At 33.9% G+C, this 17,999-nt stretch overlaps 2 protein-coding genes across 3 annotated transcripts in view; both read left to right on the plus strand.

The window, feature by feature from the left end:
- Positions 1-3,040, plus strand: part of pla2r1 (phospholipase A2 receptor 1) — a 95,529-nt gene extending 92,489 nt beyond the window's left edge. Inside the window, exon 31 of the mRNA XM_073916389.1 lies at positions 2,733-3,040. The gene's annotated coding sequence lies outside the window, so the exon portion shown is untranslated. The remainder of the gene's footprint in view (positions 1-2,732) is intronic.
- A 2,953-nt stretch (positions 3,041-5,993) lies between these two features.
- Positions 5,994-17,999, plus strand: part of ly75 (lymphocyte antigen 75) — a 72,566-nt gene continuing 60,560 nt past the window's right edge. For both annotated transcript variants that reach the window (XR_012387027.1, XM_009305864.5), the window contains exons 1-2: positions 5,994-6,220; positions 12,062-12,430. Coding sequence is in view for 1 of the 2 variants with exons in the window: in XM_009305864.5 (XP_009304139.1) it covers positions 6,130-6,220; positions 12,062-12,430 (460 nt within the window). In the remaining variant the exon portion in view is untranslated. The remainder of the gene's footprint in view (positions 6,221-12,061; positions 12,431-17,999) is intronic.

Below are 17,999 nucleotides of genomic sequence, written 5' to 3' on the forward strand. Positions count from 1 at the left end.
ACCTTGCACAGTCGGTGCCTTTATCAGTATTACAACCTTATTATTAGTACCGTTTTCGCTCCTTTGATATCTGAAACTGCTTTGATCTGAAGTGTGTTACTTATTTGTTCTTTTTAGGCACCTTACTTTTTTGTGCAGTTCACAAATGTGAGTGGAGAACGTCGTTTTTAACCATCCAGTGTTTCTCTGAGCTCTTCAGAAAAAGCACACACACAAAAGCTGTACATTTGAGTTTCAGAAAAATACCTTCTGTGCTTCCTAATAAGCCATGAAATAAAACTACCTTGTATATTTTTATTGACTTTTTCTGGTATTATGTGTTGGACTACAGTTGAAGTCAGAATTATTAGCCCCCCTGAATTATTAGACTGTTTATTTATTTTTTTCCCTAATTTCTGTTTAACAGAGAGATTTCTTCAACACATTTCTAAACATAATAGTTTTAGTAACTCATTTCACATAACTGATTTATTTTATCTTTGCCATGATGACAGTAAATAATATTTGGCTGGATATTTTTCAAGACACTTCTATACAGCTTAAAGTGACATTTAAAGGCTTAACCAGGTTAATCAGGTTAACTAGACAGGGTAATTAGGCAAGTTATTGTATAACGGTGGTTTGTTCTGTAAATTATTGAGAAAAAATATAGCTTAAAGGGGCTAATAATTTTGTCCCTAAAATGGTGTTTAAAAAATTTAAAACTGCTTTTATTCTAGCTGAAATAAAACAAATAAGACTTTCTGGAGAAGAAAAAATATTATCAGACTTACCATGAAAATTTCCTTGCTCTGTTACACATCGATTGGGAAATATTTTAAAAAGAAAAAATAAATTCAAAGAGGGCCAATAATTCTGACTTCAACTGTATATGGCAAGACAATCGTGACTTCACTGTTTTAATCATGGACACAGATGTTATATAAAGTATTTGTTGTAAATTTTGATGAGCACTTGTATGCTAATATACAGTAGTTCTTCTCCATTTTGTGCTTTTACATTGCTGTAAGACTATCGTCTATGTGTGCGTTTGTGTTTAAAGGGTTTGCATGGTGTTACTGTGTGTTACATTTTACATTTGGCAGTGTACATTTCTCACATGTTAATCTCCATGATTTAAAAGAAAATTGTTATTAAAAAGACTCAGATGTTGAATTTATCATGACTTTTGATCAAAAGATGAATTTGCTTCTTTTATTTAAACATATTTCATCAAATCAAAATATTGGATCTGTACTTATTTTATTTATTATATTTTAATTCAGATATGTTAATCATACATCAGAACATTCGGTCCCACTTTATATTACGTGGCCTTAACTACTATGTACTTGCATAGAAAATATAAATACAATGTACTTACTGTTCATCATAATGTATTTGAGAACACTTGTGGTGCTCTTTGGGATAGGGGTTGGGTTATGGACAGGTTTGGTGGTATGGGTAGGATTAAGTATGGGTTAAGGTGTAAAGGAATGGTTAACAGTGTATTTACAAATGTAATTACAGAAGTTAATTACAGATACAGGAATTCAAACAAGCATAAGTACACAGTAAATACATGTATTTACACAATAATAACATTGTAACAAACTATTAAATCCTGTGTAAGTACATATTAAGGCCACTCAATATGAAGTGGGACCGAACATTAAAATATTTTATTATATGTTATTTTAGTTTTATTTATTTATATGCTTATTTATTTTATGTTGTTTATCTTAAATTTTTTTTAGCTATTTTAAAGTATTTAAAATACTTTAATATTTACTTAGATTTATCTGTCTTTCGGATGAGACGTTAAACCGAGGTCCCTACTCTCTATGGTCGTAAAAAATCCCAGGATGTCTTTCGAAAAAGAGTAGGGTTTAACCCCGGCATCCTGTCCAAATCTGGCCACTGGCCTCTGTCCATCATTGGCCTCCTAACCCTTGCCACATCATAATTGTCTCCTGTCTACCAATCAGCTGATGTGTGGTGTGCGGTCTGGCGTAAATGGCTGCTGTTGCGTCATCCAGGTGGATGCTGCACACTGGTGGTGGATGAGGAGATTCTCCTCCCCCAATGTGTATAGCGCTTTGAGTGCCCAGAAAAGCGCTATATATATGTAAGGAATGATTATAAATGATTATTATTATTATTTAATTTTTTTTGTTCTGTTTTGTTAAGTTTTTCTCCTCTCCAAATGTTAACACAAACCCCGTTAGCATTTTCTTGTGTCCTTTTGGTGGTCCAGCCCCCAGGTTGAAAACCCAGTTCTACAGCTCTGATATAATGTACTGTGTGATCTTATGAGGAATTTACTTCCAATATTAAACAAAGACAAACAATCTCATACTCAAAACAATTCAATATGAAATACCATACAAATAAAATCAGCACAAAACATTTTATGCCTATTTATTTATTTATAGGCAGTGGCGCAGTAGGTAGTGCTGTCGCCTCACAGCAAGAAGGTCGCTGGTTCGAACCTCTGCTCAGTTGACGTTTCTGTTTGGAGTTTGCATGTTCTCCATTCCTTCGCGTGGGTTTCCTCCGGGTGCTCCGGTTTCCCCCCACAGTCCAAAGACATGCGGTACAGGTGAATTGGGTAGGCTAAATTGTCCGTTGTGTGTGTGTGTGTGTGTGTGTGTGTGTGTGTGTGTGTGTGTGTGTGTGTGTGTGTGTGTGTGTGTGTGTGTGTGTGTGTGTGTGTGTGTGTGTGTGTGTGTGTGTGTGTGTATGTTTCCTAGAGATGGGTTGCAGCTGGAAGGGCATCCGCTGCGTAAAAACTTGCTGGATAAGTTGGTGGTTCATTCCGCTGTGGCGACCCCGGATTAATAAAGGGACTAAGCCGACAAGAAAATGAATGAATGAATAAACTTCATAGAGAAGTTATTTACAATTTTATAATATTTTAAACTGACAATGCTGATGTTGAATAGAAATCTTAGCTTATATAGATATTGTTTGACATAGTTGGTTAAATAGTTTGTCAATGCCATGTGTGTTGAACAGAGGAGTCATTTCCTTTATAAAGTAGGCTAATCCAAAAAATAAACTAAGTGTAATTCTAGATGGAAAGCTTTTTTTTGTAAATTGTAAATGTAAAGAAAAAAAAACTTGTCACATTCAGTTAGGAATAAGACTACATAAACCAAAAGTGACAATATTTTCAGATCAAGTAGGGGAAAATGAAAGGAAACATTTCTATCATTGAATGGCTTTCATAAAGTATTTTAAAGAATGTTGGAAACCATTTTGGTGACTGTCACTTTAAATTCAAATGAGTTGTCCTTTTTTCAAAAGGGGGCAAAACACCTGAGCGTCACCATATCTCTATTTAAACTAAATAAGGAGACTCAATAAATGGTAATAATGAACGTTTTCAAAGCGATGTAATACTTTCGAAAATCACGATACGGATTATATATACATATATTGTGACAATATATACAGCTGAAGTCAGAATTATTAGCCCCCTTTGAGTTTTTTTCTTCTTTTTTAAATATTTCCCAAATGATGTTTAAAAAAGCTAAGAAATTTTCACAGTATTTCTGATAATATTTTTTCTTCTGGAGAAAGTCTTATATGATTTTATTTCAGCTAGAATAAAAGCAGTTTTAAATTTTTTTAAAGCCATTTTAAGGTCAAAATTATTAGCCCCTTTAAGCTATATTTTTGTTTCGATAGTCTACAGAACAAACCACCGTTATACAATAACTTGCCTAATTACCCTAACCTGCCTAGTTAACCTAATTAACCCAGTTAAGCCTTTAAATGTCCCTTTAAGCTGTATAGAAGTGTCTTGAAAAATGTCTAGTCAAAAAATATTTACTGACATCATGGCAAAAATAAAATAAAAGATAAAATAAATCAGTTATAAGAAATGAGTTATTAAAATTATAATGTTTAGAAATGTGTTCAGAAAAATCTGCTCTCCATTAAACAGAAATTGGGGGAAAAAATAAAAAGAGGGGCTAATAATTCAGTGGGCTAATAATTCCAACTGTATAAATCCATGCCTAATATTCGATGATCAGAAAGTGACACATTTCTTATAAATTGGTCAAATTTTAGGATTTGTGATGCAGCAAGGCCAGATACTGTTGTGTACACCATGATTCTACATAAAAATTCACTTTAAAGTGTAATAAGACATAAAAGTGGCCATAAACTAATATCTCAATTTAAATGAGTAGGCTTGGACCTGGAAACAGTATTCTATGCGTCACTACTTAACAAGCGGATTGGCAGATTCAAAACGACTAGTGTTATTTGTGCGGAAAAATTGACAAGGTGTAAAGAAATGTGTCAGAAGAAGGCAGTCAATGGAGACTATTGTTCATTGTGCATGTAAAATGCTCTTCGTTGCTGACGTTATCTTTAGCAGGTGAAAGCTCTAATGGCGGATGGCTGCTTCTCACTGAGGGCTGTCTATGCTAATGAGGGAGGGATTGGCACTGGTGGGTGGGGCTTTCCCCCTCTGGCGACATGTACAAAGGGAGAATGTGAATCAAAATGTTTACTGACTTTTTTTTATCAAGTGTGTTTATAAAAATTAACATTTTATTTAATAAATATATATAATAAAATTAACTTTTATCATCAGAAGCTGGCTATATTTACACACTGTTGCCACACAACTGTGCAAGACCACAAAAATGTTTTTATACATTTTGACAACAAATAAAATACAGTGTAATATTAATAAAAAATCTATTAATTGTATTCTAATCGTCATTTTGCTAGCTCTCCATGCAAACAAATAAATAAAAAATATATAACAAACAAGCAAACTGCAAAAAAGAGGAAATTGCCTCAATTGTGTTGTTTTTAAATATGCAAATACATGGAAAGGCTCTGTGTTATGCAAATAAAAGTTAAGGATACAAATAAGCAAAAGAGAAACTTATGCAATTGTCATTATATTATAAATGTGATGAGTGAGAGTGAGAATCCCGAACAATCAGCAACATATACAGTTTGTGTGGTCAAATTTGTTCTAAATAAATATATGTGTGGTGAGTGAGACATGGATGTCACAGTCAAAAAAGAAAAGAAACTAAACTTCAACTGCTAATTATGCTAAAAATATACAAAGTATGTGGTGAGTGGGACAAATCTTTTATGGTCGCATAAGGCAGGGGTTCCCAAACTTTTCAGCCCGCGACTCCCAAAATGACAATGCCAGTAACTCGCGACCCCCAATATCCTCTGAGGTGGTTATAAATACAGAATGCATAAATACTTGCATGCAATGGCCCACACACACTATGTTATGTATGTGATATTGACATTGCCACCTAATGGCACTGAGGACATCCACACTTTATTGCTTTTGTATGTGTGCTTTTGTAAATAAAATAGTGAAGAAGTACTCCCATTGTAGCTGTGTTATTTAGCCAAGTGCATTCAAGAGCGTATTTTAGTTTTAGCTGGAAAGGCTGGGAGATGACCAGCCAAAACCAGCTATGTCAAGCTTAAACCAGGAGGTCAAGCTGGTTTTAGATGGTTTTAGCTGGTCACTTCCCAGCCTATCCAGCTAAAACCAGGCTGGAAATGGCTGGAAACCAGCTTGGAAGTGGCCAAAACCCCTCTAAAACCAGGCTGGTTGACCAGCTAAAACCAGCCAACCATACTAAGCTGGTTTAAACTTGATTTTACAGCAGTGATATCAAACAGAAATATATATATATATATATATATATATATATATATATATATATATATATATATATATATATATATATATATATATATATATATATATATATATATATATATATATATATATATATTCTTTCTCTTTCAGAAACTATGTGAAATGTAATACATCTCGTTCTTGTGGCATTGAGTTAATAATAATAATAATAAAATAAAAGAAATAAATGAAACACCAGACCAGCATCTCATAGGCTGGCTTTTGCGCAATGACGCGCCTGACAGCTGGCCAATCAGAGCAGCCCTTCTTCTGCGTAGCAATAAACAGAAACAGAAAATGTTTCAGGAGTGGCGAGGCAACATCGGTTAAGAGGGATTTTCTGCCACTTACCAACGTGAGAGAACACAGACCCGGCCTGTGAACGCGTATGTAGTCTGGGAGAAACGCATGACTGCGGCGAAGTGGCGTTGTTTACATTTGTGACTATGTATTGGAGCACGCAGCTGCTGTTTTCCTCTATAATATTCCTACTCTCCGGAGGTCATTTAGGAAGTTGCGCATCTGCTGCAAACAGCGGTAAGTCTGTGTTTCTGTTCGATATCTAATAATGTATATCATCTGTAACATCACACTAACGTATTTGATATGATTATTATTGAACCAGTCTGAAACTCTAAACTTTAAAAGACTTGAATGGCCGTAAATGGCCAGTCTGGTGCGGGGAAGTGCTGTTACCTACTGAAAGCAGGTTGTTTGACTTGAGCTTGTTTGGTTATATAATGTATTCGTGCTGTTCTGGTGTGTTTAATACATTCAGAATTCCAGTTGGGTCATTTATTTCACATGTGTGAGTTTGTGGGGCTGGTGTGTGGTTCACATGCTGCCTGTTTAGAGGCTGGTGGTTGGAAATCAATGTACAGTTTTGTAACTGCACTGAAATATTAACCCACTTCATTGCCTCAATGTAGAACATGGCTCATATCATATCCGCCTCCTGCAAAACACCTCCTCAAATTTCAGTAAGATGTGTGTATGAGAGTGAAAGCATTTCAGCCATTTGCATTACACCATTCTTGACCTTTGGTCTTAAAATAATGAAACAAACCCATACCATATATTTTAAATGTATACTTAAATTTGTGTAGATACTATTTAATGTAGTTAATAAATGTTAAAATTCATATTTACATTATAGTTTACTGTGTTTGTTTTATTTACCCTATGTATAAGTATATAAAATATATGTTAATACCTATTAAACATTTCTGTAACCTATAATAAGCTTGTTTTACTAGTGTTTCAGTGTTTGTTTAGTGAATTTTCTTACGATTTTTTATTTTTCTTACATACAAGAAGTATGTTGTTTATTCGCTCATTCATTTTCTTTTAGCTTAGTCCGTTTAATTATCTGAGGTTGCCACAGCGGAATGAACCACCAACTTATCCAGCATATGTTTTTACACAGCGGAAGCCCTTCCAGCCGCAACCCATTACTAGGAAATATGTTGTTTATATAAATGTAAAACAAAATTAATATTAATAACTAACAAATATCACATGATCTGTTAATAATAAACATAACAAATACAATTAATGTTATTAAAATTGTAAGGATATTAAAAATGTTACTAAAATGTATATGATTTAGAATAAGTTTAATGTAATGTTACATACTTATTGAATAACATGTTGAGACATGCCTTTCCACGTTATTGCTTATACAAATCATTGTTTAGACAAATAGTAATTATAATTGAATCTATTATTAGATAGCAATAGATCAATTTAATCTAGTTTCTGTAAATTGTCTTATGTAATCATAAATGTATTTTTATACATTTTATTAAACAACATATTTAAAAGAACTTATTAAACCTATAATTAATAAAAAAATATGAAATTCTAACATAAGTTTTACATGTTTACACTTAAATCATTTTTTATTATAATTAAATTATATAAAATTTTAAACATATATTTTAATATAGTTTTACTGTACATTGGAGTATAGGATTAATAGAATGCATTACACTGCTTACTTGTTGAATAATAAATGTTTATTCACATACGTATTGAAAAATAGGATTAGATTCAGATGTTTACACATATGCTTTTGCATGTTTATATTTGCAAAGATTTTCATTGCACACCTAAATATGTTATATTGTTCAATATTTTAAATAAACAAACAAACAAACAGCCAGAAGTTGAGTCATATTTCTTAGAGAAATGTCGTTGATGATGTGTTTGTTTTGTTGGGGCTGCAGTGACGGCCCTCCCTCGCCACAGCACTGCATTACTCAAAGAGGCTTTTGTTTCCTGCCTGTTGTTCTAAACAGCAAAGTGCAAAGCAGGGCACAGACACCATTATCACACAACTATGATACCTTTTCAGATGTTGTGCTAAATAAATTCAGAGTTTATTTACTGTAAATGGTCGTCAGTGTTGCATAAAAAATAATAACACGCTGCTTAATCGCATCGATTCGAGACATTCTGCACGCGTGGATATGTGTAAAAAAAATAAGAAGTGGTTAGCATTTTTTAAAATGTGGTTAACATATCACATGGTTATCAAGACCTCTCTGTGATGTCTGTGAAAAGGCTGTGTGAGGACTCGTTAATTATCTTTATTTTAGTTAAAACATTGATTCAAAGCAGACAATGGTTGTAGTTAGTGTCTTCTCATGTATGGCTAAAAGTTATTGTGGTCTTTTTTTTTTTTTTTTTTTTTTAAATCATTCAGTATTGATAATTATCAAAATAAATCTCTCTTTTTTTTTTGTTTGTTTGTTTAAAGGCATATTTTTGTTTCTGGTTGTTGTAATTTTCTAAACATCCAGACATTTAATTGTTCATTTAAACCACATTTTTTATTGTCAAAATGTGATAAACACATCAACCAAAATGAACATTTCTTAAATCTAAATAAATAAATAAAAAAATAGCTAATCTTTTTTTTTTCCACTGATTTTGATGATACAAAGCCACATTTATGTTCAATAAATCAAACACATCTGTAAAAATGTAAGTATTCAGAATTTAATTTTATTTCACAACACGGTCATCCGTAACCACAATCATACATTTACAATTACTAACTTGCCTGTATACAAAAAATGCTAGGTTGTTGTAACTCAACGTTGGGTCAAATATGGATATAAATCAGTGTAATTTGAACTTGATGTGAAAAATTTGCCTAACGTTGGGTTTGTCCATATTTGACTTCACGTTTGTTTACGACAACCTAGCGCCATTTTTAGATTGTAGGTAAATCCATGCATGTAGCACCTCACTATTACCATGTTGAAATGTAAAAACCTGGTTTCAATGGTAATTGTATGATAAACAAAATCTTGAATACATGAAGTAGAAATATAAATGAACTAACAATGTGGCTTAACAACAACAACATTTACTGTAATTAAACTCCATTACTTGCTATTTATACATATCTACCTTAATATTATGTCATACAATTCATATTTATTATGTATAATCCCGCCACAATACCACAACAGACTTTTTGGTACTACAGTAAATCTGTGGTAAATTTGTAAAAAGGCACAGTGTTTGTCTTGTCTGTGTTAATCAGGTTTCAACAAATTTTTTTAAGTTATACAAAGTTTAACTTAATATTTTTATTCCGTTTGATTGACTAGAAGCTGACTTAAGTTGAGATAACTAGAAAAGTTAATTTGGTTAAACCGAAAAAGTAAAGCAGCAAGAATCTTTTACAGTTTGTCAGTATTGTTGAAAGCATTGGCTTTAAACAAAATCATGAATATATATATATATATATATATATATATATATATATATATATATATATATATATATATATATATATATATATATATATATATATATATATTATTATTATTATTATTATTATTATTATTATTATTATTATTATTATTATTATTTTGCTAAATTCAAGCACTTCTCTTCGGCAGTTGGTCATGTAAACAAACCTAAACTTGTGCAAACAAATATACCGCGTGGCAAAGTACACTGCAAAAGAAAAAAAAGTTGACTCAAGTCACTTAACTTAAAATTTTATGGCAACAAAATTTTGGACATTTTTTGAGTTGACTCAGCTTTTGAGCCAATTAAAGCACTTGACTTTAAGTTGATTAAACTCAAAAATGTCCTAAAATTTGTTATTTTTTTGCAGTGTAGTTCTGTGAAGTATGAAACGTATCAAACATGTATTAGCATTTTATCGAGGGAAAAAGAGTATTACAATAACTTTCATTGTCTAATTATCACCTGATATTATCATCTGTAGTATAATATAGTATAATACTTTTCTTCAATGTCATCTGCTCATCAGTAATGATCCAGAATCTAATTTATACAGTGGTCAAGAGAGCTCAAATGCACTGCAAGTTAAGAAAATGCCAGCAAATAGAAAAAAAACAATAATTTAGAAAAACATCTTTATCATTTTATCAACATCCATGAATGCAAATTCTCAAAAAACATCTAAATATAGAAATGCACTGTAAAAAGCGCAGAACACAACAGATTATTGTTGGCAACCACAAAAATCAAACGAGTCTGCGGTGTTGGGGGTATAACATGGCATTAAATAACATGAATTGCTCTTTACTAAAAATATACTAACAACAAATATCTGTACGATCAGGACATTAAAAAAAAAACAAAAAAAGGCTCTCGGCTCAGATCTTCAACAACACCAATGACCCTAACAGGAAGCAGTCGGGTTTGTCACTTTTTTTGTGGTCCTCAAAACATTTCCATTGTGACCTGCACTGTTTAGCTTGTTTCTGTATTTGCATGTGTTGTGAGATTGTGTGTGCACATGTATTGTGAAACTGATGAAAAATTATTTTGTTAGAATTTTTCTTTATCCAGATGTTTTTGGCAGTACATTTGAGCTTTAAACCTAGAGCTGAGCGATTCATCGAAAAGTAGTCAAAATCGCCATTTAACATCTAAAATGGATCTAACTTTTCCAGGTCAATTTTTTTCAATTACTTTCCCTACGGTTGTGGAGTCACGTGACCCCACTCTGTTAAGGCTGAATTACATTTATTATATTATGATTTATACTTATTATATTATTCTAATATAATGCTTCTGCTAAGGACACGAGTACAGTCTGGCGCAACCTTCGCATGCCCGTACACCTCTCAAACAAATTTTCTTGCATGTCACAATGACACATCAGTTTGGTAGCGGTGACAAAGGTGGGCAGTGCAAAGAACTGCGTTTTAGGCAATGTGTATTTTAATTTTAGTTGTTCAGCATTGGTGTTGTTACATTCCGACCAGTCTAGGGTTGGTGGGAACAATAACAAGTGTAAATAAACAAAGAAATAAACTCAATTACTCATTTTAGGGTTTTCCCCTTCTCCAGTCCCAACCAATGACTGTAAAAAGGTCCCAACTCACAATAATCCCAATGCTTATCAAGTAGTAACAAGATTTATTATTTTCTTAGACAACAAAGATAGAAGCATCTCTTCGGAAGGGAATCCAGGCCAAAATAATAAACAAAAAGACAGCTAGTTTGCGGGGAAATAATTCTAACTTACCTGCTCAAATAAAAGTACCCCAAATAAAATTACAGCAGACCCCTCTTTCTCCCTCGCTGCCACAAACCAGGAGAAAACGTTTTAAAGTAAATGGCGATTCCCAACCTACCGCTTCTGTTTCCAACCAAAATAATATATATATATATATATATATATATATATATATATATATATATATATATATATATATATATATATATATAATCTGTGAAAAGCAAACAGGCTCAGATTCAACAGCGAGCCGTTTCGAAAAGAATTACATTTTCAGTAAAAGAAATCGATCAATTATCATGCCAAGTCAACCAACAATCTGGGGCAGGAGATAGGAGATGCTCGGAACAACAACGGCGGCAACGACGACGGAGATTTGCGACCTGCACCGAGCAGAAAGATCTCTCCATTGTTCCTCTCCTCCAGCTTATATACGCTCTCACTCGCAACACAGCTGGACCGCAATCAAACGCAGCTCTAGAGTGAGAGAGTGAGTGAGAGAGAGAGAGAGAGAGAGAAAGCTGCCCAATAAATAATCATAGATATTAATAAATATTAAAAAGTGTCCAATAAATAATCATAGATATTAGATGTGTTTACCTTAATTATTTTAAAATCAAGTAATCCATTCTACATTCAAAAAAAATCTCTCACTTGTAATATGTAAGCATGTTTACTGTACAAAACTTGTCAGTGAACAATAAGGACAAAATAAATAAATAAATTAAACAAAATAAATAAATAAAATTATTGTTCTTTAATCATACTCAAGATAAAATGTTCAATTAATCAGGATTTCCCAGCCTTATTTTGGCCTCTATATTATGTTAATGAATTATTGTAATCTTCTTTTATTTACACAGGAGATGACACTTTCAAAATTCAGCACAGTACCGATGGGAAATGCCTCCTGGTCCAGAATGGAGCCTTGAAGTTGGGGAATTGTTCATCCGTCCCGGCTGTGTTATGGAAGTGGGGATCGGCGCACAGGCTTTTCCACATGGAGTCCTCCATGTGTCTGGGCCTGGAGGTGCGAACCAAAACGGTGACCCTGTTCAGCTGTGACTCTACTGAGATTCTGCGCTGGAAGTGCTATGAGGATGTCATCTACACTGAATACCAAATGAAACTCAGCGTTGGGGCTGGTGAATCTGTAATTGCCAAAAGAGATGGACAGGACACTTGGAAAAGAGAAGGGAGCACGGATAACATCTGTCAGCGGACGTATCGAAGTATGATTTTACTATTTTACTACCATTTGGGAATAATTATGATTTTGTTTCATCTTTCTTTGAAAGAGGCTGTATTTATTTGATCAGAATAGACTTTCAAAAATAAAACTGTCACTAGGGCAATATCTATCTTTTCAAATTGTAGGTACTAATGAGTACATTTCAAATGCCAACAAGGTTGCCATGTAGACACTGAAAGTGAGAATGTATATCACAGCAACATATTTTACATTTATATTTATTTAAATCATCTCTTTTGTGGAAAAGCTTAAATTTCAGCAATCAGTAGAAGTCTTTAGATATTATTCATTATAGGTTATACAAAAATGCAGTCACTTTATTTTGATGGTCCGTTTGTTGAATTTAAGTTACATTGCATCTACATGTCAACTAATTCTCATTAGATTATAAGTAGACTGTTAGGTTGGGGTTAGGGTTAGTGTAAGTTGACATGCACTTGCAAACTTTCCTATAGTCAGTTAAATGTCTGTTGAAGGAGCAGTATATTATAGAATATAATATTATAGAAATTTGCTGTGGTGACCCCATATTAATAAAGGGAATAAGCCAAAAAAGAAAATGAATGAATGAATAAATGAAAAATTGCAGAAGGATCATATGATAGTAAAGATTAATAGCACTGAAAATTTAGCTTTGTCATCAGTTCAAATTATTGCTTTTCAGCAGTTTTTTTTTTTTTGTAATCAAATAAATACAGCCTTGGTAAAAAAAAAAGCTTACAGACAGATAGACAGTAGAGCTGCACAATTAATTGAAAAAACTATCGCAATCTTGATTCGACCCCCTAGGCGATCTTAAACCAGCATTTCTACGATTCTGACAATCATATTTTCAAGTTCAGGAGAGAAACAAAGGCGGCTGCACGAGTCTTTTCATTGTTTTACAAACGTTGCTCAGCTACATGGACACCTCCAAATGATGTTGAAAGTGTCACATACTGTATTTATAAGGTATAATTTACCCAAAAATGTGATTTTTGCCTTCATATAATGCTGTATTAGCGGCTGGGAAATCCCACATGACATGAGCTGCTGACTGCGGGCAAGCGTCTACTTTAGTGAACAGAACCTGCATATGCTGTTAATAATAGGTAATAAAGTTTTAAAAAATATTCAGTTTGTGGCACAGAGTGATCGTTTGAGAGCCTTGTGCGAAGTATAGACAGCACTTAGCAGTGAAAATGAAACCGATAGCTTGCACGTTATTTAAATAATCATATCGCGTTTTAGAGTTATGAATGCGACAAGCCTTTGATGTGCTTTTTCTTTCACAGTGAACACACAGTTGTGCATGAAAATACATGTTTACAGTGTCAGTATAACTACTCGAGCATTTATAATGTTGATTTTACCAGTAAATTAAATGGTCTAATAATGTTCTCTGTGATAGATGATACTTGCAAGCATAGGCCTATATCTCAAACAAAATTCAACATCAGAAATATTATAAGTAGAATATAATTATTTATAGAAACCAGTAGACCTACACATAATATTAATATTGTTGTTTTACCATATGTTTGACAATAAACAATAATCTAATTTTAAGCTTTATTTTACATCTACAGAATCGTGATCTTTATTTTAAGCAAAAAAATTGCGATTCTCATTTTAGCCAGAATCAAAAAGCTCTAATAGATAGATAGATTGACAGACAGACAGACAGACAGACAGACAGACAGACAGACAGACAGACAGACAGACAGACAGACAGACAGACAGACAGACAGACAGATAGACAGATAGATAGATAGATAGATAGATAGATAGATAGATAGATAGATAGATAGATAGAAAGATAGATAGATAGATAGATAGATAGATAGATAGATAGATAGATAGATAGATAGATAGATAGATAGAGAGAGAGATAGATTGAGAGATAGATTGATAAATAGATTGATTTGCAACAATGTTCTTACTTATTTAAGTATCTAGTAGTTTTGTGGTTTCTGTTTTAAATGTGGATGGATAAAGTAGGGCTGGGTGATGAAATCAGTATTGGTATTTATTAGTGCTGTCAATCGATTAAAAAAATTAATTAATTAATCGCACCTATTAAAATATTAATCGCGATTAATCACATTTAAAATACTGAAACTTGTAATTTTGGCTATTCAAATGTAAAATTAATGTACACGCAAGACAAAAATTATTTAAATTTAAAATATAATTGTTTATTAGAATTAAAATTCAAAATATAATTGTTCAATAGAATTTTGGTTTAACTTGTAACATAGATTTCTTCATGTAAACAACATACCCACAATAAACCATCAAGATCCTGGCTTGACAGGATCCCTCCTAGCTCTTCAGGTAGCCCATGTCCCGCGCAACTCACCCCCACCGCCCTTCAGGTACGTCTCGCGCGAACACGCCCCTACTCAGATACGTCACTCACTCCACCCCTGACACCCCTTAACGGGCCTGACACAGACACACACACAGACATGGACACAACGCGCTGCAGACGTTTTGGCCCCAACGGCCTTTCCTACTGGAGCGATTCCCTTCAGATTCAACACGCATGATCACGTTCATCAAATTTGCTTAAACTAAGCGTCCTAAAGTATTACTATATTTCACAAGGATTCTGACTCAACAACGCGAAGCATACGCTTTCGTTGCGTTTAATGAGGAAACATGCTAAACTAGGAGGGCTCATGCTGAAAGGCAGAGTAATGCCCTGTCTTTGACAGCTCGCGACTTCACCAGAGACTTTCTGAGTACATTCACATAAGACACCAATACTCCGACTATAATATGATTAAGATTATACTCTTATTAAAATTCTACTTTATAGCCTAAGCAGTGATTTTATTACCTTAAAGGAACACCGAGTCTCGAAATGCGGAGGATTTTCTTTCTGTTCGCCATGCGGTATCAACTTACAACAGAAGTCGAAAGTTAAAAATGAAACACCCGTAATTGCATGAAACTCTGGAGAGCCTGGTGATGCGACTAATTGTTTTATATTGGAACTTGCCTTCAAAAAGTGCTTCCTTGGTCTTATCCACATTTCTTGCATGTTAAACACACGTCCACCACAACAGGAAGTAAAAAAAAACCTGCAATTGCGTTAATTGGGTTAATTTTTTTAATGCGTTAATTATTTAAAATTAATCGCATGCGTTAACGCACTAATTTTGACAGCGCTAGTATTTATTGAACGAACACTTTTCAATAACGATAAAAAAGTTTGGTATGAAGGCTATAGGCTGCTGAGTGTGCGCCTTGGAAGAAATGCCAATAAGCATGTCATTTTCAAAAGAGGTGTGTGACTTTCACTACACGCACATGGGAGCGACTCAAACATAAGCCCCGTTTACACTAATGTGTTTTAGTTTGAAAACGCATAAGTTTTGCTACGGTTACGCCATCCGTCCACACTACGCCAGAGTTCTCGAGCGCCGAAAACGGAGCGTTTCGAAAACGCTGGAGAGGCCGTTTTCATTCTGAAACGCTGCTGCTCCGTCTCAGTGTGGATGATGGAAAACGGAGACATCTGAAAACGAAGGCGGGGCTGCAGACATTCGCCTCTCTGATTGGGGCTTTTCCTCAATATTAAGTAGCCTAACACACACAGTTCAGTCCTGCATCCTCTCCTTGTAAGTTCAGACTTCGCAAGTTTGATCAAGGCTGCAGTCTCTTCTTCTCAGTTTGATATGGAAAACAGACTATACCGAGGACACGGGTAAATCTTCACAGGGAACCGTGTACTTTATAACTTAATTCACATCACCCTGGCTACGTTGTTTCACTTTCTCAACAATAAAATGTAAACATGATATAAGGAACTGCCTATTTTAATTTTAATATTAACAACTAAACAGACAGCAGAAATGTTGAGGCGTCGTGCTGCATATATGAGCGTCATCTTCACTGTGTGGATTTTTATAACAAAACGGAGCCGATAACAACTGCCTCCTTTTAATTTCAGTGAAAATACGAAACCCTCTCTTTTGCTGAATATCAGTTTTAATAATCGATAATGGCCATTATAAAAGTATAACATACAATAAGAAGTCCGACTAGCACAGCTCTCATCTGGGTAGTTTGGCTGCAGCGCTTGCCTGAGAGTGTGTGTGTGGTCACGTGATGTGCGTTTTCAGCGTTTTGGTGTGGACGGAGAGCTGTTCAGAAACGCTGGGTGAAACGCGAGTGTGGACGCGGGTCGTTTTCATTCTAAAACGCCGTTTTAAAACTAAAACGCACTAGTGTAAACGGGGCCATAGTGTGCAAGTGGCGCACATGTGACGTGTGCATTATCTAGGTATTCCTAGGTAAAAACGTCTGAACATTCGCACCCCAATTCATGTAAATAGAGCTATCCAATTTGCTTCACACTTGGAATATGCACATTTCAGTAATAACGGCTGACTCATTATATCAGACAAACACAGCGCATCCAAACACTGCAGTGCTTTTTACTTTTCTCCATAAACTTGCATCAGAGCTACAGCAATGGTTTATCCGCTTGTCGTTCTCTGAGAAAAGGGATGATAAGACAAAATAACAACACATGCGAAAACGAGTGCCAGATAGCAGCAGTGTAGAGATTGTAAATAAAAAAGGATGTAAGGATGTCGCCAGAGTGGCTTTTTGGTTTCTTTTCTTGTGCATCCAAGCCACTAGCATCCCATCTGAAAGATTTTTTAGCCTAGGAGGTTATATAGTCATTCAACTTCACAATTTGTAGTGTTACAGTATGTATTTGAATCAAGATGGTTAGTTAATTTACTTGAAAGCTCAGATTTGATTATCATAATTTGTTTTGTTTACAGAGTTTGAGGTTTACTTTTATCATTATTATTATTATTAACACCTTACAGTTACTTTGTATTTTAATTAACACATTTTTTATCGGGTTTAAGAGTCTCTTTAACTTTAAAAGAGATGAGATATTTTGTTTAAATATTTTTGTTTTTGTCTATTGAAACTATTTACCTTAGTAATGTTGGTAAATTAAAGTTGTTCAATAAAAAAATCGTAATATTCCCAAATGTATTGTAAAAATTTTAATTAATTCTCGATGTATAGGATGATATGAAACATGATATTGTGGTAATTATTTTTGGAATATTGTCCAGCCCTAGGATAAAGTCAAGTAAAGCTTCAACTTTATCAGCTGTAAAAAAAGTTAATCATTTTGAAGGACCATTCACATCTAAAAAGGTAACTGTAAAGCCGAATGAAATCCGACTGGCTGTCCGTGTTTTGACCTTAATCAGCTGGAGGGAAATCTAGTTTTTTATTCAGATACATTTTTAAAACAAACGAGCAATTCAAGCTGCAGAGCAGTTCGTGCATTAAAGGGATAGTTCACCCATTTTCAGGTAATATTTATGCATCCATTGAAGATATTGGTGACGTTTTTGTTTTTTTTTTCAGTAGAAAATTAAAGAAGATTTTTTATCTAAATCCACAGTGTCCTAAATCCTTGGTCATTCTATAATGCAAGTCAATAGGCAGCAGTTTTTAAGATTAAAAATAAACGCATGCAAACCAGTCTAAATCCACCCCCCACAGGTCATGAAGTGTAACACTTA

The sequence above is a fragment of the Danio rerio genome, chromosome 11, assembly GCF_049306965.1.
Source record: "Danio rerio strain Tuebingen ecotype United States chromosome 11, GRCz12tu, whole genome shotgun sequence".
Taxonomy (NCBI): Eukaryota; Metazoa; Chordata; class Actinopteri; order Cypriniformes; family Danionidae; genus Danio; species Danio rerio.